General features: G+C 36.3%; 1 protein-coding gene across 2 annotated transcripts in view; it reads right to left on the bottom strand.

The window, feature by feature from the left end:
• Positions 1 to 7,578: 7,578 nt before the first annotated feature.
• The window catches only part of LOC130432232 (MAM domain-containing glycosylphosphatidylinositol anchor protein 1), a 140,328-nt gene continuing 123,787 nt past the window's right edge, over positions 7,579 to 24,119 (bottom strand). For both annotated transcript variants that reach the window (XM_056761525.1, XM_056761526.1), the window contains exons 17-18: positions 17,172 to 17,280; positions 7,579 to 11,744 (exon numbers count right to left, since the gene is read on the bottom strand). In XM_056761525.1, the coding sequence (XP_056617503.1) occupies positions 11,653 to 11,744; positions 17,172 to 17,280 (201 nt within the window). In that variant the 3' untranslated portion in view covers positions 7,579 to 11,652. The remainder of the gene's footprint in view (positions 11,745 to 17,171; positions 17,281 to 24,119) is intronic.

Raw genomic sequence — 24,119 nt, 5'->3', positions numbered from 1 at the left:
CTCAATGTTCGGTTATAATGGTTTTCCACCACTGTGTATTCACTCACTCTTAATTCATGATTATAATTTTTTTAATAATCAAATTGAGATATGTCAGTTATTAAAGTTCAGTTGGTTTTGAGCGGCTATGTTGATTTTTATCAGAATAGGTGTTTAGCCCACATGATCATGTTTTGGAGTTTGGTGAGTTATCAGACCTCACGAATCAAAAGAGCTCCACGCTAGTTTATTTATTTATAAATGCTCTCCCCATCTCATCATATTTAAAGCGTCTCACGTCTGAAATCTCATTTACACTCGAGCGCTGGTGTGTCTTTCCCGAAGTGATAAAAGTAATTTCCATGTAGCGCGATCCCATGCTCCACTGTGTTTGCCTGTGTTCTCCAGTGAATAATACCATTTCCAATTCATTAGGCTGCACTTTTGTTTTAGAGGGTCCGCAAATTAAACAGGAAGGTGTTTTTCCTCCGCCTCTAGTTCTCAGTTTGTTTCTCAACCTCCTTTCTGTCGCGAGGACTCGATGCGTGCGTGACTTCATCTCCAAATCTCTAATACAGGAGTCTCCCCGAGAGACCAAAAGCCACGCTGGCACATCACAGCAGCCTTGTGTCTGTGATTACTGTCACACTGTCTATTCTACATTATACAAAACAGATGCAAAATTTGTTCTAACGCCCGCCATGTTTTTCAATGCAGGGAACCCTGTTGCCAATTTGAGAGCTGGATTTAGATTTTCACTTTTTACTCAATTTGTTTGTGACGCTGAGACAAGACTTTTGCACATAGGCTGCGATTTGGGCAAACCTTGAACCTAAACTTTGCAGTGTGTACCCATCATCTTTTGTGCTGCAGGCATGAATGGTACATCAAATCGTGTGGCTTGTTGAAAAGATGCTAATATTTAATGCAATATATTCACTCGGTTCACGTGATCATTCACACTCTTAAAAATAAAGGTGCTTAAAAGGTTCTTCACAGCGATGCCATAGGAGAACCAATTTTGGTTCCACAAAGAACCATCTCTTTTTTACCATTTTATAATCTGTAAAAGCTCTTTTCGCCAGAAAGTACCTTTTGTGAAACAGAAAGGTTCTTCAGATGTTAATGGTTCTTCATGGAACCAAAAGTTTAATCTTTGGGATCAAAGAACCTTTTGGTTCCATAAAGAACCTTTAACATCTGATTATAATAAAAGTAAGAAAGAGAGGGTTCTTTAAAATTCTTGTGGATCAAAAATGGTTCTTCTATGGCATTGCTGTAAAGAACCTTTTAAGCTCCTTTATTTTTAAGAGTGAGCATAGAAAAATAAAGAAGACGCACAAATACTCTTTAAAATGTTCAATTTTCAAACTACATTTACAGCGACACATTTATCTCTCTAATCTTATCTGCTTGTAAAGTTGTATTTTACATATAATCGGCATTTATCTGTATTTTTTATATATTTTTTTATTCTGTGTTAGTGTTATTTCTATGCACCATGGTTCTTAGAGTAAAGTAATTTCAATCCTCTATGTACATGTGGCAGAATTGACATTAAAGCAGACTTTGACTTTGACTCAAGTGTGTGTCATACTGTCCTAGAGACTTCATGTTGTAATATCTGATCTTGTGATCATACTAATTGCTGTCCTTATTTATGGTGTCGCTTTGCATGAAAGCACCTGCCAAATAATGACATATAAACATACTTCTGTCCAGAGTCAGACACATTTTTATGGAGTCAAATTTACCAGGTCATCTCTGAAGTGCTTTATGTTCTGGTGTATTGTTTCAAAATAGAAGTTGAATACCAAGAGGGATCTCTGTCCCGGAGAGATAATGCAGTGCGAGGTCGAGGGTTCGAGTGAAGAGAAGCTCTCAGCCCCATCACATGACCTCTTAACAAGTAACCCTGCCTCATTCCCCGGCTGCTAATGGATTGACTTACTGATCCGCGTTTGGGTAAAGAGCCTGATAGCGTGGGTATTCGTGTGCCAGGTGATAGCTCGTATCTGTATTTAGATAAATCATTTTAAACGGAACAAGTTACATAAGAGACACTTATATAGTGTTTAAAAAATGTGAATTATGCACATGAACTTACAGTTTTTAAAGATGGATCATGGGAATATGGTTGTGAATTTGTATTATTTTGAGTGCCTCGGATTCAGTGGTTGTGGTCATTTTTGTCTGTTCCCCAAGTGCTGTGCATTATATTGTAAAATGAAGAACTGTCAATTTATAAGGAAAAACTCTAGATGTTCCCAATTTTTTCCTTCTCTAATCAAATTGCTTTAAAGAAAAACAAGTTTTGTTGGGAGCACTATTCTCTACTAAACTAAGATGTTTCTACATCAACAATATCACTTTCCAGTTGGACTTATGTGATAACTAACAAAAAAATGCATATACACTTTTGGTCCAGTTTTTGTTTACTCTTGAAATCCAGTGTTAAGTTTTGTTCATACCAAAAACAATAACGAAAAACAAACTACAGCTATATTAATGGACTTGAATTGGTTTTAATGTCTTTTCATTTATTAACCGAAAAAAAATTACTCTGAAAGCGTTCCCAATGAATTTATTCCTCTGTTTCAATATTGTTATATTACTTATTTTGGACTCTGCTCCATTCTAAAAATAATTAATGTGCTTAGTAAAAATCACAAAAATAAAAAGTTATATTAACTTAATAAAATCTACCAAAATCGTTTAATTGATGTTTAGTGGGACGTATTAAATTTTTTATTAAAATCCAACAGTTAATTTCTCAAAAATGTATTATTTATTTATTTTTTAAATGAAAAAAAGTATTCAACTAACCAATTATATTTTTAATATTCACTTAAAATTCTTGTTGAATTCTAAAAGAAAAATTTGAGTTAATCAGATTAACTTAATTTGTACCTGCATTTACATAATTTAAATAGTAAATTTCATTGCTTTCACAGCTTTACAATTTGTGTAAATTGCTTCACATAAAATAAACGTATTTCCTATAATGCTTTTTTATTTTTGTATATATAATAATCATAGTCATTGTTATTGTTGTGAATGGGCCCTACAAACATTTATTGCTAATGTCGCTGGCTCCGAAATGACAAACTGCTTGTTATTTTAATCGATTTGGATAGGAGTGTCTGCTACATAATGAGAATGTTTAACCAAAGATGATGTTTGATTAGGGACAACTGCGTAAACATCTTGTCGTGGCGGAAACATATCAGCGCATCCCCAAACCGACAGAAATTGCTTTGACAAAAAGCCTGTCGTGTTAAGAACGAAGCATAACTTTGAACATTCTAGGTTGGCTTCTCTCCCAATTCCTTTCCCGAGAGGTCGGTTCTCCTCTGTAGAGCACAGTGGCCCGTCTTAATGTGCATGTCAGCCGTGGAGCACTTTTATGCTTGTGTTTTCAGAGGGGCTTGTCAAAGCTAACCAGAGCTCTGGAGTCTTGTTAGAAACCCAATTCCTCTTCAATTTAGGGCCTGGGCTCACCAGTGTCCGCCTAACCGGGCTCTGTTAGATGCATTTGTTGGTGAAATTGAGCTGCACGGAGGATTGCAGCGGGGCATTTAGAGGCGGCATGGGAATGAGCGAAAGTGTTTGAGATGCAAGTCAGGTCCGCCAAAGACTCGCAGGAGTAAATCTTTGTTAATAAAGTTCTGAGAGAAACCTGAGAGCGGTTCTCCTGCTTGAGGGAGCCAGAGGGATCGAGAGAAACGTCTCTTTCATTTCGAAGATGAACTTCGATAAGATTAAAAGATTTCCACTTTTTTGTGGAAAAGGGTTCTTTAGATTATACAAAGTTGGAAAGAAATGGTATGGTTCTTTGGGGAACCAATAATGGTTCTTTTATTCAAAGAACCTTTCGATGTACAGTTTTTGAATAGTGTACTTGAACGTACAGTACAAATACTTTTACAACACTTGATTTCACAAAAGAAAACGGCAAAAGAAAACATGTTCTGTGTTTTACAGGAGAAGCACAATTCCATACGGAATAGAGAGAGTCAATAGAGAGATAAAGACACTTTCATCAACCTGAAGTGAATGACAGTCAATTTGTCTTTTAAACTCAGCATTGTCATTTAAAAACCACACAGCCTTGTGGACACTGAATCCAACCAACAGATATTGAGATTTGCAGACGTTCCATCAACAGGTTGTTATAAGGAAATCAACGGCTGGATGAGTTTCAAGGACGTAATGACTGAAAAATAAGTTGAAACGTAGGTCTCTCCCCTCGAGTCAAGAGTATTTTTCAGTTTCTCATTTGTTCAGATATATTTATTATTGCAACCTTTTGAAGTTCAGTTTTTGTGCCATCAGTGGAACAGAATTGAATTGGAAAATAACTGTTGGCTGTCAAACAGGAAACTTTTTTTCATTTTCCCTTTAAATTCAATTCTTTAGCGCTTTTCACCAAATTTTGCATTGTTGCAACTTGCAAGCAATTTATAGAAAATACACATGTGACCCTGTACCGAAAAACTAATTACAAGGGGAACGGATATATTTGGTTTTATCTTTTATGCCAAAATTCAGTAAAGATCCTGTTCAATGAAGATATTTGGGAAATTTCTTACTGTAAAACATTACAATTATTTTTGTGAATGGATGCAACAAAAATGTCTGGGAACACGGCTACAAATTTCACTCGCCGCCGCTCTATGGGAATGACCCACTCAAGTTTGGTACATATGTAAAGCGTAGAATTGCAGCTTTTGGGTTCATCTACTCTCCACAGCATCATTACAGCCGTGAGCCAACAAAGAGCGTTAAAACAAACCTGTTTCTTCTTCGCAACTGCCTGCTACAACGCCTCTGATTAACAACTTCAACAGCCATTTTCTCAATATTTTGATTTTTGCACATTCAGATTACAAATATTGTCATATCCTAACAAACCATACTTTAATGGAAAGCTTATTGATTCACCGTTCAGATTTTTTCCCAATTTAAACAAAATTGACCTTCATGCCAGGTTTGTGGTCCAGGGTCACATCTTAGACCAGAGACAGAAAACAAGGGAAAAGAAACAAGGGAAAAATTCATAGCAAATAGAAAATTCCTGAATTATTTTGAATTATTTAATTATTTAAAAGAATTATTTGTGCTTTTGTATGTCTCAAATATTTTTAAGAAATGTGTTTTTGTGTCCATACAGTGGAAGTCAAGGGGTGTCAGTGTTGTTTGGTTATCAACACTCTTCACAATATCTACTGTTGTGTTCTACATAAGAAAGAAAGACATTCATGTTTGGAATGACGTGAGGGTGAGAATATGATGAATTTTCTTTTTGTGTGATCTGTCCCTTTAAGAAGGTATATGAGTGCTCAGACAAATGGAGCAATTTTCTGAAAAAGCCACAGAGTTTATGATCTCAGTAAGTTAATATGTGACTGGCTTACAAATTAAACTGCACATTAACTGAAATAGAAAAGTATAGTTGAATACAAACCATCAGGTTTGAATAAACAAGTGATTTGAGTAATTAGTTGAGTGCTTTTCCAATATTCTGCCATGGCACTAAAAGGAATTGGTCTGGTGGTTTCCAGGGTGACTTGACAGATTAGCATGGAAATGAAGGAATCAGTCATTAGCTAATTTGCGCGTGACAGTTGGATGTTGTTTTGGGGGCGTGAGCTGTAATTTGAGCGTTTCTCTTGCCGATCTAAATTAGACGTGATTGTTTCGAGGTTCGGCCGTTGGGTTTCCAGCACTTTAATAACCAGCTCTGAGATGTTGTATCCACTGAGGTGTATCGACTCTTCTTTGGTTTCTTCACAGCCTTGATGCAGCATACCAACCAGCAATTATACTCCTCAATTGGAATTCTGTCAAGTGTAACAAGACGAGCACAATATCTATTTTACTTCTTTTCTTAGTGACAAGACATAATATTTTGAGTGGGCAACTCCTTCTGTCATGACCGGTATTAAGAGTCTGAGCATGATGTCTTACAATAAACGTACATGTCATTGGGGTGTCAGTGATGGAATTGATGATGAGGGCATGTGTTTGGGGGGCAGGAGGGGTAAAAGAGGCAGAATCAAGGATCGAATGAGTGTCCAAATGTGAGAGATAATATATAAACAAAACAAAACTTAATAGAGCAGCATTTTTCATTCTTTAGATATTGTGCTTGAAAACTATTGCCAAGAAATTAAAATTCATTCACTCTTTGTTCCAAATTTCTATTATGTTTTTCTATCAATGTAAAAACAATAAAATGGTCTCATACCAAAGGTAAAAAAGTTACTTGAACGATACATTTTTGTGTATTGTGTAAGATTTGTCTAAAATTGTTGCTTTTAATTATGTGTTTTGTTTACAGGACTTCTAATATAGACTTAAAAACTTGTATAAAAGTTTTTGTCCAAAAAGGTTTTCGAACTTGTCAAACTGTGTAAACTGAACAAGTAAAAAGTTCCCAGCATGCATTGTGCCATGTTCAATAGGTTTTTAAGCAGTTTCTTAAAAAATACAAATGTTTTTGCCGACTTTTTAATGCTGTTGTTGATGATGTTTTTGTTGTTGTTGTCACCACCATGATCGAGGTAATGTGTTGAGTGTTGAAGTGCATGCTTCTTGCTACCACTAAAGGTTTCTTCAACACAAACTTTTCGAGCAGTTACTTGATCAATGTTCTGTGTTGTATATAACATAATAAAAATAATGTGAGAAAATTAAATTAAATAATGTAAGCTCCCGAGATGGCTGGACTTTAAAGCAGGGTAAAGTAAACTTTAAAATCTGCTAGTTGCCTAGTAAACCAAGTTGGTTAAACAAATTGTACTTTTTAAAAATGATTTAGTTAATTTAGTATGGATCGGCCTACCCTTTACTTGCTCAAAGGTGAAGTGAAAAAGAAAAACCTATAGGCTTTTTTTGTGCATGCTTAAATTTTTTACAGTGTACGCATGAGAAATTATCAAGAATCTTTATCATGCATTTTACTTAAACTTACATAGCATATTACAGGAGGTCATATAATAATATCTAGTTTGGATTCAATGATCATTTTGGACTGAGAAGCTCTGAACTTGTAGTTTGATTTCATAGTGCAATGAACTCTTTCAAAACACTAAGAATATTCGATTCCTCATGGCGTGACTTGGTGGTTTATTTATTTTAATTCCTCGGATTTGTAAAAAATGAACATACTGTAATGCAAATCACATAGTTCACCTGGTCTTATTAGAATTTAATTAGAGGAAAGAAAAGAATCATGCCTTTATAACTATCTTATTCAAGATGCAAGGACACAAAAATGTGTAGGCTACATATGGATTTTAATAACCCATCTGCAAATCTGTATTTCCTCAGTAATGATTTTCCTTTGCTAGGTACTCATGGTGTCAATGTGAATCTTTTCACAAGGCTGTCTGCGTTTGCTTAACAGATGCAGTGTGATGCTTTCAAACATCAGATTTATTTCATGCTGTAACAATGTTGTGTTTGCTCATAACTCTGTATAATAATAGCAATGCGAGCGGTTTCAAGCGTGCAAAGCTTTAGGAAATGCAACATGCTCCGGACAACAAAACAAAAAGAAGATCTTTTAATGGTTATTTATTTATACATCTTGGAGTCATATTTCAAATATATTTTTCCTCTAAAATAGTTCATTACATGACAGAGAATATACAACATCCAGCACTACAAGCTTCTCTCTCACTTGTGCACCGGTATATCTAAAAACCAACAAACAAATATACATACAAAGAAAAGAACAGAAAGTCTTTCTCTCTGGTCTGAACGCTTTGCATACGACAGCAGAGACGCTCACAGCTCCACTGCCCACTACTAGAATTCTCCATTCAACATACAGAGACATTCTTCAACAGTGAGATGAATGCATGTGTCTGTCAATGTGTGTTGGTGACTTTCACGGATAAACTTCAGGTCGGAGCAAGGAATCATGTGGTTTTATTACATTATTATCTCATGAAACCTGTCCAGAACATGTCACATTTCACCCCATTTCAAGAGCCACAAATTAGAAACTAGATTTGCCAAAGAAAATTCATTCTCATTTTGAACATAATGCAAATTTATCCTACTGTGATGTAGAAAATATGCACCCATTGTAAATATCTCCACCAATAGCCGATTATTCAGAGTGATATCTGCCGATACCGATTTTGAAGATTAAATTAATCTTTATTAACTTTCTAAATGTTATTAATTCATATAATGAATTTTAATATTCAACATCAAACTTGTGATGTTTCTTAACATTTTCTACAGTATGTACAGGATATAACGTCCCTGAACATCGGCTGTTTTTTAACTATGGGTCGATAGCCGATTATGTCGAAAAATGCAACCAATACCGATTATTGACTCCACCATTAGTGGTGCATCTCTAAAAAAATATTGTTTTTATTGTAACAACATTCAAACGTAATAATGAGAATGACCACTGTGAATTACACAACATACTAAAATGATATCTTAAATGTGCTCGTTATTTAAAGAAGCCATAACAAAAATCTGTAGTCAAATCTTTAAAAAACGTCACTTTCTTTATGTCAAACAATTTCTGTAGTTATTAGGGTGAAATATGACTCGGACATTTTCATGAGATTCACTCATACAGGCTACTGTCAACAAATAAGACAAATAAATTAACCATGGGACTGTTTAGGATGACATGTGGCAGTAGGATGTACATGTGTCATCATAATTGTGGACATGAACCTGATTACAAAACATTTGGTGGGTAAAAACATTAAATAAGGGACAATATAAAACAAAATGTGTCCAACATCATAACAAAAAATGAAATAATAATAACGTGAGCTATCATTGACCCGTGATCTTTATAATCAAAATGAATGCCATATTTAATGTATTGCAATGAGACATTCATTGACATTTATCTGCTCATCACCAGAAGAGTTTTTTATCATCATTTTGTATGTTACACAATATGTTGATCCTGCCTTGGTCTTCAACCTGTAGATATGCTGAGAAAACTATTGATCTAAAATTAAAGTATGTAGTGCAATACAGAAAACCAACACAAAGGTTGTAGAGATAATGAGCAATAACCATGTGTCACCAAATACACATTAAAATGTAAAACAAAAAAATCATCTTGAATACAAAATGTACATTATCCTGCAACATAAAAGGTCACAACCTCATATTCATTTATTCACCGTCATCGTCTTTCTTGCGTTAAATCTTATTGACTATGTCCTGCATTAGGATGGATTATAAATAATAGCAGATTAAATGACATGTAATGAAGGCATTGTGCAAGAATTCTGGGCGTTTATGGTAACATACACCGGAACAGTATTACAGCCGTGGGAGTGTTTTTTTCCTCTATAAAGAACCTGGATTGTGGTTGAATTCATTCCAGGCTCTGGACCTGTTAACCATGGAAATACCTGAGGAGCGAGTCTACGATAATCTCTTCAACAGTGATAGACGTACGCCACATTACTCCGTAGGTTAAATATTAACTGGTTAAATATGAACGTGAGCGAATTTTACAAGCCGAGAAATTATTTTGCACGTTTTATGTTTGTAAACAGACTTACCTTAAAGCTTTACTGGAGATGGAGCTACTTAGCGTGAGTTATACTAGAACAAAGCAATTGAAATACATATTTATATAGTGTAGAAGATTGCATGAGAACATCAAAGCTTATGCAAAGTTGATAAAGGACACTCAACCAGAGGCACAAATGGTTCCTTCCATTCTTCTTATACGATAAGTATTTACTATAATTTTGTGTCTTCATCCTTCACACAATCCTGTATTGATGATAGATATGATGAAGTGGAGGAAATCGCTAACTTTCAAAGAGAATCAAACACACCCCCTAAATGTCAGGCATCACATTTTGCTACTAAACTGTAACAATGTCCTTCAATGGTGTTGACTGTGATGAAGTTTTGAAAAGTAGCCTATGGCTAAACTTGTAAAATCCCTCATAACTTTATATTGCATCTGAATCCTAAACTGTTGGCGTCTGCATCTTACGCTGCGTTCCATTCACTTTATATCTACTGCGCTTGACGTTAAAGTCAGTCCGGAGATGATGTACAGTATTAGGAAGGTGTTTGATTGTCAAAAAAAAATCCAAGAGAATAAACAACGCTGTATGATGTTGTACAATTATCAACAGAGAAAATCACTTATGTTTTGATATTCATGTACTTTTACTTATAACATTAAATAAATGTCATGAATTTAAATTTCATTCTTTAAGTATTTCCACTAATTTAATCAACTTTGTAAATTAACCTGGTTATCACCATGTTTGCATGATGTCACCTTGGCAAGTTGAGGATTCCTGCTGGAGTTTCCAAGTTCCAAGCCCTTCAAATCGAATACGAATACACCTTTTTTTCAAGTTGGAAGCTAAAAAATAGTGAAATTCCTTAGTTGAATGGAACGCAACGTTATCGAAGATACTTTAACACGATCTCTTTTGTGCCAAAACTCTTTTCACGTTCAACACAATTTGTTGTCATGTCAAAACCTCCAAACCAAAATATGAAGTTTGTCGATGTCTATCTGTGAAAAGCTTGCAATCATGCGATTTCTATCTAATGCTACACAAAACTACATTCTTGATCATCAATGCCAAGTGCTGTTTGACTACCCAGAGGTGTCCTTCTTTTAATCCTGGAGTCCATGTGCCCATATCAATGAAGAAGAGAACATTCCACATCTAGTCAAAGGTATGGACCTATTGCTAAATGAGAAGACCCACACAGTGAGTCGACACTCTCCCGGCAGTTTGATTGAAGCTCAAAGTGATCATTCCCACAGTTTCTTCAGGTGCTTTATGTATGTTGTCGATTGATGGAACGGATTTCAGTCTGTTCCAAAGTTCCCATTGTGTCATTTTGGGAATCACCTTGTCTTGGGGAGATCAGCGATGGAGCAGTGGCACGGTTTCTTTAAACAAAGCCAAAGGACATGAAGTGATACAGCAAATCCAGACCGACAAAATACCACATAAAGGAACTGAAATTACTACAAAAAAGATATAAATTTGTGCTTCGTTAGTTTCACATTGTCATAGTCCCAGAAACTGGAGGCCAGTTGGGCTTTTGCACCTTGATGCTTATTTAACATTTCCCATACATGTGAATTTACAGATACGGTTCCAACTGTCAGTATCAACAAACTTCGTGACCATTTTTTGTGTCTTCCAACTCGGCTTATTCCACAGAAATCACATCTCCATGCACTTCAGTCTGAGGAAAGAGTAGCTCATTTGGAAAAAAAAAGGGCGTTCTTGTGTCTGTTCTTCCTGTAAGCCCTCCATCATCTTTGGTAACAGAGTTGACACTTTGCAGTGTCAGATACATACACGAGGGACACAGGGGTGAAGTCAGTGGAGAGATGTAAATGCTTGACATTAACTGAGATTATGCTTATATAAAACATACATCAGCCGTGCTCAAAGGAACAACTGGACATAAAGATCAAGTGAATTCAAAGAAACCTAAAGTTTCATAAAGCACATGTGTATGGTAACATAAGGGACGTGAGGATAAGCGACGGCATGGGAAACACAGTAGGAAATGAGGATGAGGAAGGCAGAGGCAGGAAGCGTGGTCACATGTTGGGGCAGTTCTTATTGCTGCCACGGGGGCGTCCTACGCAGGCGTATCTGTGCGGGGGTCTCGGTATCATCTGAGCAGGAGTGTCAGGCAGAAGGTGCAGATGAGCTGGACACTCGGAGGAAGATGGCGGAGACTGCGGTCGGCCCCGGAGAGCACTGCTGTAAATATAAACGCAAGAGAGAAATTACAGGTCAACGTGAAATAAGTGTCCTTCATGTGCATCATTCATTGGTTCCTTCACACTTTGACCCATCTTGTTAAAAACACTTATAAATTGATCAATATAATTACTATGGGGTCAAAACCTTTTTTTCAGACTGGTTGTGTAGAAACAGCTGTTGTAAATGGTTTGTGTTTCTGTTTGAGCAAAAGGACCTTAGGACAAAATAACAGATCAGATGGATGAGGTTACAGCGAATGCCATCATCGTGTGACTAAACTAGGGCCCGTAAGCGCTAAAATCTATGAGCTACGGAAGACGAATGACCTGCGTGAGGACAATTACAAGTCATTATATCTCAGAGGTAATGCTGAGTAATAACTTGCTAGGAAAAGGACATGCTTGCAGTGTTATTTAAACATTAATACAACAGTGACTGCTATCATAAACACACACACACGCATTTCATTATGCATGCAAGCTGCCAACAAAATAAGTTTCATAAATAAAGAGCAGGTATTTTAAAAAATCAATAGGAATTTATATCAAGAGTTTCCCCGGCTAGCAGGAAATCAATAAATTCATAATAAAGCTTTTTATTCTTCCTTTTCAATAAAGAACCAGATTGGGTGAGCCGTGACATCTTTCTCAAGGACCTTTGAAGGAGGTGGGTAATTTCGAGAGTGGGTGTACGGATCTGCTGGCTAAGGGTTGTGTATGTGTGTAGACAGACTACATGTGCGCCTGTGTAACTAAAGATGTTTTTCAAGTAAATAGCACTGATAGTGTAATCTCTGTTTAAAGAAAGAGAGGGTAATTTGAAAATAAATATAAAAAAAATTGGGTGTTCGCCTCTCTACCGCCACCTCTGTTTGAAAGCTAAAATTACAGGTTACTTTACATAGGCTGAAGTCAAAAGCCAAACTGACATTTCACATGAAATCGTACCTTATTGTGAATTTGGGAAACGTAACAGTCTTGTTTAATCTTTTTTCTTGTTTATTTTAAACCAAATATATAATTCGTACCTCATTAATATACGTATTAAATCCATCAACAACACAAATGGACTTTGGAATTGCAATATGGCATAAGTCTCTTTCTTCCTCCATTAATGTGACATTTCACAACTGTCTGTACTTTATCCACTAGAAATAGTCTTGCGTGAACATGTGCAAATACAAACAAACTTTTGGTTATTGTGAATATTTGAGATATGAGAAGGTATTGCATATACTGTACATCTAAACACAATCACTGTTATTGTTTCCTCTCATTCACTTCCATTATTTTCTGACTCTATGACAGGCTGTGGTCAAGAGATTTTGTAGGTCAGTGCATACGCGTGATCAGATATATAAAAGCGGTCTGCAAAACCATTTCAGAGTTGTGGGTTGCGGCCCCCCAGTTCCGTCACTCCGTCACCTCTGTTTCAAAGTCTGCACATAGTTTCTCTCACTCTCCCCCTCTCTCTCCATTCTTCCTATTCTACCTCTCCGCCCTACAGCCAAATCCCAGTCAGGGTGTGATTTATGGGGACGCGGTAACACATGGGACGTCAGAGCCAATCATCATTCATCTCTAAAGAACAGCTCATGGTTGAGCTCCCATGGGCAGCACCCCGAGCCGAAAAAGCCAAAGAGGAGAAATGGAGGAGAAAAGAGGAGAGTCACTGCGACTCTGGAGTACAAATATTGTATTTACATACCACAGTATTGAACTAATAGTTAAAAAAGAAATAACATTGAAACGTTCTGTGAATATTTTGTGGTCAACTTGTGGTTACACTAAATAAACCCAATTCCTTAATGACATCGTAGTCTAGGGCTAGGAAGTGACCTCATTAACCAAGGTTTTTAAGTTTAAGCAATTTTTTGAAGTTTATTTAAAGAATTCAGAGGTGCTGAATTACAAGCATGAGACAAAAAAGAATCAAAGCCAAGAGAAGCGTTTCATTGATGAATGCACATCCCGTGCAAAGCCTCATGGGTAAAAGACAAAGCCTGCCAGCTAACAACGCACACACACAAACATACACATTCCTAGAACCAACAACAGCTATCAGCGATCTATTCGGTTCTCTGTGAGCTTTCACAGTGATTGATCTTAATCATTAATTTGGCTTTTTGCTTGTGCCCCGCGGAGCACCGCACGCAGTTCACGCTTCACTTTCCTTTGGGTAAGCACAGTTCAGCACCTGTGGGCGGCACGAACAGGTTTTACCGTGTGGGCAGCACTTGCCCTGTGTGTATGTGATATAACAGCGTTCATGACTGCCCGGGAACAGAAACTGGAGGAGAGACGGTGCGCTGCCAGATACTTGGCAAGGTTGCATTAAAACTTTAAAAAAGAGTGGAGCTTTCTTCCTTTTCATTTCACCTTGACAGGTTTCTGGGGTGTTTAAGATTTTTAAAACATCACACCTGAGCTTTGGTAGCTGTGAGGGACTGGTTTACAAATAAGAACATGTCCAAAAAAGACAAGAGAGGAAACAGATGAACAGATGAGTCAAGGCTCATGTCGTGTCATGACAGCCACCCAGTTTTCATCCGATTGTTTCCTATAAGCTCTAGCACTGGCCGTGGTCTGTTTATAGCAACAAGCTCATCATTTAACAAGAAAAAAGTGCACATCTTGTTCAATTGTTCAACTACACACATTTTGTTAAATGATGCCACACTACATGCAAAGAATAGTAATGTATCTTTAAAAACGTGGCACAAACAGATGTACTGAAATGTAAACTTTCTGTTGAGCGACTGTGAATATGAATATAACCTATGATAACACTGACATGTGTATAAACTATTTTCCAACAGATTTCTCTCACTGTCTGTCATAGGTCATAAAAACTAAATTATCAGAGCCAAACTCTTACTATTATCTGAGTTGACTAGGAATGGATTGACTTCGAATTTTGAGCTGGCAAAAATGTTGAAACAAAGCACAACAGAGCCGTTTCGCAAAGTTAATTTATGAACGGCTAAAGTCATCTATGCATTTAAAATGGGAGAGAGAGAATTACACAAGATCTTGAATTGAATTGCTTATTTGTACCGCTACAAACAAAGTTAGTAGGATCTCTTACAGTACAGATCGCATTTACTTCAAAACTTAAAAATGTATAACTTAAGTTTATAACTTAATAGTTGGCACTAACATTTTATTGACAATTAATTTGATTTACTTTAGTAAAACCAACAATTCTTAATAATGCATTCTTATTATAATATTATTAATACTGTGATTGTTTTTTTCTTTTTTCTCTAAATTAAAATAAAAGTAATGCATCAAACTACTATGTCTAAAAAGTACACAAATCGAATAAGAATATCGTTTCAAAAATCAATGATATTTGTTCAATTAAATTTAAAAGAAATTAGCAGTAAGGGGCTTAATTGTTAATAAAATAAGCTGTCCTTAAAATAAGGCTCTATTCTTTCAAATATTTTATTTTATTACTTTCTTTGTGGATAAAATATATAATCCAGATATGATCTTGTCGTCCTTTGTAAAATTCATAGAGAAAGAATAAAGCTTTTGCCATTTTTAACATTCAGAGCAAGAAGGTCAGCCTTTAATTCATCAAACTCAAATCACTGTGGCCTTAGAAAAGGGATTTAAAACCTTGAGCGGAAAGAAGAGATGTTGAGCAGAATGTTAGCGACCGATAGTCCACTTTCACATTAATTGTGCAAGAAATAACTGTTAAATGTAAATAGATAAAAACATAATGTGTTCGTGCAATCTTAGTAAACATGACGATGAGTAAATGATGATAGAATCTTGCTTTTAATGAAAATGTAAAAATGCTGAAATATTTCACTGAGGTTTTATAAACAACACTATTGATTTGTCTCTCAAGATGCTTTTATTGAGCTTTAATGAGTGTAATTCTGTACAAAGGGTCAGGTTTGAGATGTATTTTTTATTTTCTGAACCAGAGAGAGTTTAAATCTTCAAGGTTATTTATAAAGGACGTGTGAGTGTTTTAGTTACAAAAGCATTTTTAACTGCGTTCTGGAACATCTTGGAATGTTGTTGAGGTTCCCTGACAGCTCTCATAATAAATAAAGATTTCATCATCACATTCTTGTAGGAAACTTCATTTAAAACCTGTTTACTGTCGGAGGCCTTTTTGAGCCTACACATGAAAACGCATGTTGGAACTAAAATGGCGGTAACTCATGAATTCTTTGGAATACAGACTTACGGTTGGTCTCGTTTGAAAAAAGAAAGGATAACAAAAAATCGAAGCACACTCTAGATTATTTAAAAAAACACCAAAGAAATCTGTATTCTAGAGTCTCAGACCTTTCCTATGATATATAGTTTGTCATGACTCGATTAGAAATTACACACACAATATTGACACGAACTTAGGTGTCCCATATACGGGACGGGTGAGAGTTAACAGGCTACATGAATAAAAATAGCGTTTTCATTCACAGAAGATAACGGCATCAGTACTGTGGTTCATCGATCTATCAGACAGAGGAAACACTTTCTATCTTCCGTTAATGACAAACGGTCAGTATCGAAACTCACAGTGTAAAATATGGGTAAATCTTAAAAAATGTATGTCAATTTCTTCAAACTCCATTAAAAGAATCAGAGTTTGCATCAAGAGAATGAAGGACAGTTTTCTTGTAGCATTGTAACATTTTTATGACCAACTTTTCAATTTTCCAACCTAATTCTCATTCTCATATCTATGTGGAGCTGTGTGGAGAAGGTAGGATGGTATTCTGGAAAGCTGCCCTGTCTCACCGCCCTGTATGGCAATGGGCCTTTTCCTGTCTCCGTGCACACACATCCTGTGCCAGGACAAGCATTGAGGAGAAGATTCGGGCCATCAGAGGGCTGCATGAGGTGAGGAGAAGCCAGAAGAGTCGGGCCCTGAGCCCGGGGCCTTGTAGCACACTACAAATGCCTTTAGCACTCGACAGGACAGAACTCTACGTTAACACCAACACCGCTGGCATGGATCAAGCAAGCTCTCAGTCTTGGCAGATCTCACTTTCTGTCATTTCATTTCCAAATCATCTCTGTTTTAATGGAGTTATAGCAATACTTCACCCAAAAAAATTGAGTTCTGTCATCATTACTCACCCTCACATCACAACAGACCCGTTTGAGTGTTTTTTCTTTTTTAAACACAAAAATGGAACCTTTGAAGAATGTATTCATTCAACACCACAGAAATATATTTCACCTTCTTTCTTTGCTCAGTCTAGTCTCACTTTTAATGTTCTCACTGCTGCTTCATAATTTACAGACTCTTTGTCTCTGAAACACAGTATGACCTGAACTCAGACTGCCAGTGAAGCTGTCTCTACATCAAAAGACATAATGAAATTCATTACTGGAGGATTATGGGCTCTTCTTTTTCTTTCCGTAAAAATGCACTAAAGATGCTACAGACCTGTTTTGTCCACGTTGTCCTGTTGCTTGCATTTTCCCTTGGTAACCGAAACGTCATCGATGGCGATGTCTCCCTCAAAACCGTTTCCACGGATACCTTCAAATATCACCTGACAAAGACACACTGGAGTTAGACGGCTCTCTCGCTAAAACCCACATTAAAACAGACATTAGTCAATTTTCATTTCATTTGTGTCCATCAAAAGCACACAGATGGACTGAAATGCTGAAACACAGCGCGCTTGTGAGATGTCACAACCAGTGATGGGTGAGATTCTTATTCACTTCACGATTTAAATCAAACTGTGGGAGTTTACACAAGACAATACATTTATTGCATTTTTAACAGAAGATGGTTGGTCCAAACACAACACATCAATTATGTATTAATTATGATTTATCATTAATCATAGTTTATTATGCCAATTTTTTCCCTACAATCAATAAATCAATGCACATAAATGTCCACCTCATTATTCTACGGTGATTTAATAAACTGTAAATAAATACTGAAATCAGGGGTGTACGGAAAATTTCTGAAACTTATTTAGGATATATTTATAAGATAGATAAATGACATAAACAGTGCACTTGGTTGCAGTGATGATTATAAATATGGAAATACTTCATGTTACATAATTCATACTGAAAAATTATATTATAATATTAAAAACTACAATTGCAATTTTTAACACTTTAATTGAATTCCTTTTGAATCTCAATTGATAACTTAGAATGGTGCACACCTGTCATAGCTGAGCATTGTTGCTGAATTCAGCACTGTAAAATAACCAAATACATGAATGTAACAGACTTATATGTCTTGTACTATCTCGTACTAACAAATCATATACTATACTGTATGTGTAATTGAGAAAATAATTGCAAAGCGGTCCATTAAATCATAATAATATGGTTCCATCTTTACTCGTCGCTGGTGTTTATTTCCTCTCTGTGTTTGATTGACAGCTTAATTACACTGAATCTAAAGCTCACCGCAGAGACCTAATCAGATTCATGTCAAAGCCTACATTCAGTCGAAGGGGAGTTTACAGAATTACCCCCCTCCCCATCGAAAAAACACACCTTTATACACACACATACACTCAGCACCACCTCCAAGCTCCAGCTGCTTGACTAACACACAATTCATTTAAATGTATAAGCAAATGTGCACAGAGCTATTGGACACACATTCAGTTTTACCCACTGCACCTTAGCAATTCATCTAAATCAATTTGGCACATTTGGAAACTTTTAGAATAAGTTGTGCTGAACGTTTGACTGAATTGGACACTTGGAGATATTATTAATGTGCGCAGGAATTGTAAGAATCCTTAAATCTCTGATTGTATTACACTTAAATAAAGTTTTAGCAAACTTTTTGTCTGAACCCCCCCCAATTCTTCATCTGCAGCGTTCAATGAATTCCTAATGGGGTTCAGGGTATGACGTCAACAGGTCAATCGAAAACAATGAACCCATCTATTAAACAGTTCATATAAAGCAAAACAACAACATTAAATATTAAAAATAAATCCATAATTATATATAGTTCTTATAAATTATTGACTACAGATATATATATATGTGTGTTTTCCAATATGGGGTTAAACTAGAGCATTCTGGAATACAAAGTGTTTTTTGTATTAATAATTAATTAAATTAATATTATTATAATAACACTAATAGCAAAATAGTAGTTGTTGTGTTTTTTAATATTATTATTATATTAATACAAATAATCATAAATGATATACAGTTTTTACTATATTAAATTATTTATTATATATAATAATCAAAACATTTAATATTTTACAAGTATTTAGCCAATAAATGATGATTATTAATATAACGTATGGTTTTATAAATACCCATATTGTCTGCACTATAACATAAATAACCAACCTTATTCCAATTTAAATTCCAATTTACAATCCTTTGAAATTCAATTCAAGTTTAAATTCAAATCAAATTGTGAACATGAGCTGTATATGGCGCTTAATCCTGTTGTTTCAGATGGTATATATATGGTGCGAGACCCTTAAGTTAAAACAACAACCAAGGCACATCCAAGGTTTACATTCTTGATCCCAAGTGAAGACAGAATACTTAGCTTAGTATACACCCTCATGACCCTAGTGTTTTCATAAACACACACATACATCATTACCCCAGTCTCTCTCTATATGCCCAGCAGAACGAGTCACTCCTCTGAATAAACAACACGAGAGGAGAAGTACGGATTCAAGGGAAGAAGCAGATGGGTAATTTAATTTGTCGGCGTGTGTAAAACTCTCTCTTTCTGTGCTAATTGGCTGCGGGGGGCACAGTGGACGCAGAGCGACATGACATCAAGGCAATATCAAGTACTGCGACCATACCTGCTTACCTGAATATATATGTTCATTATCCGCTCACAAACGAACGCTCAAGTAAACATATTTAACCACACTTTCAATCGCAAGGTCACTGTGACACACAAACATCAACACACGCACAAACATCAACACACAAACACAGAGATGAGCTGACTGCCATGGAAGGTGTTGGTTGTAATTGGTAGGCGAGGCGGCGCGTGTGTTTTCTCTGTTAGTGAATGCAAATGGCTCGCTGGAACGGGTGGAGCACAGTTCAGTTTAGTGGGCTGAGCTCATTACGGGCATGACAGACTATTCACCTCTCATACATGAGCTTACACGCCAGAAGAGACGCAGAGAGAAACAATTATGTGTGGCGTCTGAGTGGCACAGGCATCCAGACGCCTCTCCACTTCTACATTCATTACATCGCAGGGAGAGATAGGAGCGTGATGTCGACAGACAGAAACCGAGGGGAGGTAAAGCCAAATAAAAAATCTGTCATTATTTATTTACCATTGTGTCCTTCCAAGGTCTTGTGACTTTATTACAGAACACAAACAGAGAAGTTTTGCTTAGACGAAATTAAAATCAAAATAGTTGACTGCGGTTCAAATACAAGTATGGAAGTGTAAAATGAATGTATATTGTAGATGATAAATAATCTGGATTTGGGTAAATTTGATGAGAAATGTTTGAGTTCATATTGAAATCTGAGCTGAGTTTGAGACATCGTCGTGATATTGTGAGATTTATAGAGAAAACTCTATTGGAGACATTGTGAGATTTCTGACTCTTTTTCTTGACGAAATAAAACTCTGCATTTAATCTCATGAATATCTATAAGACATGATTGAAATAATTGCTCTTCTGCGATTTATCGTTCTCACGGACAGGAAAACAGAGTAGTCGACTAATCGTTCACACAACCCAGATTTTGAAAACATGTATTTTTGCACATCGTGACTGAAGAGCCGCACCAGCAGAAACACGAGAGCCGAGCATGATGGGAAATTTGAAGCATAGAGAGATGAGAGGTTAATGGATAACAAACACAACAAAGAGCTGAGAGCATGAGCAGAGAGTCGAGGAAGTGCCGATAAAGAGGATAAAGAGAAGAGATGATGGGGAATTCAGAAAGAGCTTAAAGCGCTGTGTGAAAGTGGATCAGCGCTCGACAGAATGGACGCTTTTCTCTGCTTCTCTCCGGCTCCATCTTTTCAGAAAATCATCATTAAGCAAAGCTAATTAGCAGCCCTCCCTCGGTCCCTGAACTCTTCTTTTGTAAAGCTCCTGCGCTTTTGTCCTCTTCTAGTTTCCCTGCTGGCATCTATCACATGGCCGCACTGAGCATTTCTGACTCCCGTGACCTTTTTCTATTAACATATGCATAGACTTTAGATGTATGTAAAGGTAACTGTAGAATTTAGACTTTTACTTTTACGGCGGAAAATGTGATCACCTAGAAAAGTGTCATGATTTGAGGTATCGTTCATGTCTGCAGTTTAAAAAATTTGCTCATTGATTTTGAGGCATTGTTCACCCCAAAATAAAAAGTTGGTCATCATTTTTTAAACCTCATGTCATTCAAAACCTATATGTGAATCTTTCTTCTATGGATCACAAAACATTGTTTGAGAAATGTTCGTTTCCATACAATGGGAGTCAAGACAAGTCGAACTTAGTGTTTGCCAAAGTGCTGTACAAGCATAAGCAATACAATATAAGAATATCAAGACAAACTATTAAAAAGTTAGTAAGTAAGATAAGATAAAAGTAAAATAAATAAATATGAAAATGAAAATAAAAGTAGCAGCTGGGAAATTCTGGGAAATGTAAACCTTACCATGAAAATTTTTACTATGGTTACAGCACAGATTTTAACATTCGGAGGTTCAGATACCCATATCAAATATCTTTTCAAATTTGTAAAGCATTTGTTTTATTTTTAGTGCATGATTTTTCATAGTCAGGTAAGTGCCATTTTTAGGATTGTCACATCCATAACGCTACATGTTCCTCATACATGGACACATGAGAATAAAGTAACTATTTAAAGTTCTATAAAGAAGCATCCCTTCTCCATTCATAGGGTATCATTGCTTCAGGATTGTGCATTCTATTTCACAGAAATCCTACAAAGTTTATCGTCTCCCAAAAACCGCATCCTTTTTATTTTTATTTTTTTACTTTTTTTTTCGAAGACTGATATTTTTTTATGTTTAGACTCTATCAACAAGGGTTCTGTAAAATATAAACAGATTGTTCAATATATTCGTAACAGTTTCATTCTCTGTGCATTGTCATGTCCATAACGCAATATGGCCAAGCTCTCATACACAGTTAAATGCCAAACCATAAAAATGTTTTTAAACAGGACTATAAAATAGTGAATGTTTGGGCCTTTCTAACATATAAAGGCAGACTATTCCAAAGTTTAGGCCCCACCACTGCAAAAGTCACCTCTATTCTTATAAAGTCATTAGGGTTCAATGTTAGTGAACAATTCGAGAGCATTCCATAGAATTATATTTCCGGTTCGTGTTTCTTGATATTCTGTGTTCCTGTTGGACTTCCCCTATTCGTGTTTGGACTTAATATTTTGATTATTGACCTTGTTTGTTTAGTTTGTTTAGTTTTTAGTTTGATCCTTTTTTTTTCGTTTTCGTGTTGAGCCCCATCGTGGGTCTTTTCTTTATCATGTGTTTTTGCTAACCCCTACGCTGCTTTGCACTTGGGTTCTTCCACACAGCGTATTTCATGACACAAATACACTGGATGTACTAAAACGAATCAATTTAATGTAACACGCTTTTACAATTTCAAATGAATACAAGTAAAATATAACATAATTTTATAGACGTATAAAAATGGTCAACAACAACTTGAACAACATAAAACTGTTGACTGTGTTCTGTAAAACAGTATTTCAATTTGAATCCAATGAGATTGTGATTAAGCTTTAACAGTGTTGTTAAACAGCATAATCAAAGACAGGAGGCATTTAAGAGCTCGATAAAAAACACAGATAACTGATCGTAAGCACGATCAAACAGAAACAGAAAATACACGCATTCATTTCCCATTTCACTGTATACTGTACATATAAAAAATTATTCAAACAAAACACAAAAATGAAAGTTAATGGAAATGAATTAACCTTTAACTGTAAGAGATGCTTTAAACAAAATATTTTTCTTATGAAACTATTTTCAGTTTTCAGAGAAAACCTTGACCTCCACTGACTGCTGGATGTGTATTGTCTAAATGTAATAAAGTTAGGGTGCTCTTTAACTTGCAAAGTTGAAAAGACCTAAACACAAGATGATCTGCATCTTAATATCTTGTTAAATGAGGACGTGGATTCGATTATCACGACTCAGAAAGTGAGCCAATCAGAGCTGATGCATTGTTTGATTTCTCTCATTAATATCATGTGTGTTTGTGTGTTCTCATCTGGGTTTTTCCTACTTTTATCCTGCCAACGAACCGTGGTCCACCAAGACACAAGGGTTAAATGAAGCAAAACATTACAACACAACCTAGTTTTGGGAAAAGTTCAGATTTTCTCAACAAAATAAGTAAATAAATTAATCTGCTTCTGATTTCACTTCCAGCAGCATCAAGATTATAAGTATTTTTTTCAATAAATGGAAAAGATCCTTAATAAGAACCAGTTCCCACTTCTCAACTATATTAACCAGCTTCTTCCAAACTCTGTGAAGATCTCTGTGGAAACTCCATAACAAGCAGTCTCGCTCGGATTAACCTCAAACCCATTGCCGGTGTAATGCATTCACCCAGTTGAGTAAAGCTTTTAAATAAAGTAACGCTCGACAGAAACCGCATGATCCATCCGGCTTTGCGATGGGTGAGACGCCCCATGCAACGATGCAAAGTCTATGTTGCTTTTCCTCTCCGGTTCTGTGGGAAAAGGAATCTAATTCAACTCGGCAAGACCCAGCAGTTGGTCAATCTACACGGAGAGAGTCAACGGAGCAAAAGAGAGAAGATGAGAAGAGAGCATACAAACAGACAGCGAAGAAACGCAGCTGTCCGCAGGACCTGTCAAATCCCGTCGACCAGCAACGTCTGGATTGGTCTTTAGCATCGATTGATGGCGGCCAACTGGGGCCTGGATGAGAAAGAGAGGAGAGGTGTAGATCTATTTACCTCTCCAATGTGTCAAACACGCTGGATTACTGAGAGAAATGAACGAGAGATGGCACAGATACAAAAAAAAGGGCGAGACTTTAAATAAGAGTTGAAAAATTACCTCACATTGTCAAGAAAAAACAAAGGTGATATTTAATCAGAGGGCGGGGCTTCGTGTTCTTTGGATCGGACTGGATCATGAAAAGCCAGGTGGCTAGAGGATGGGTTGAAAATAAGAGGGTTTGATGACGTCAGTCGAAAACAAAAGCTGATTCAGAGACTGAGCAGGTTATTACATTTTGATGAAAGATTAAAAAACAAACATTGTTTTATTTGGGATAACATGCAAGGATGAATCCTTCACAATAAGACCAGGAACGCGATTCAGGAAAGCAAACCAGATCTCATATATTGACTTTGATAAGCGTGCTTAT

This window comes from Triplophysa dalaica, chromosome 11 (genome assembly GCF_015846415.1).
Source record: "Triplophysa dalaica isolate WHDGS20190420 chromosome 11, ASM1584641v1, whole genome shotgun sequence".
NCBI lineage: Eukaryota > Metazoa > Chordata > Actinopteri > Cypriniformes > Nemacheilidae > Triplophysa > Triplophysa dalaica.
Note: the sequence above shows the minus strand (reverse complement) of the source record. Positions and strands in the feature narration are given on the sequence as shown.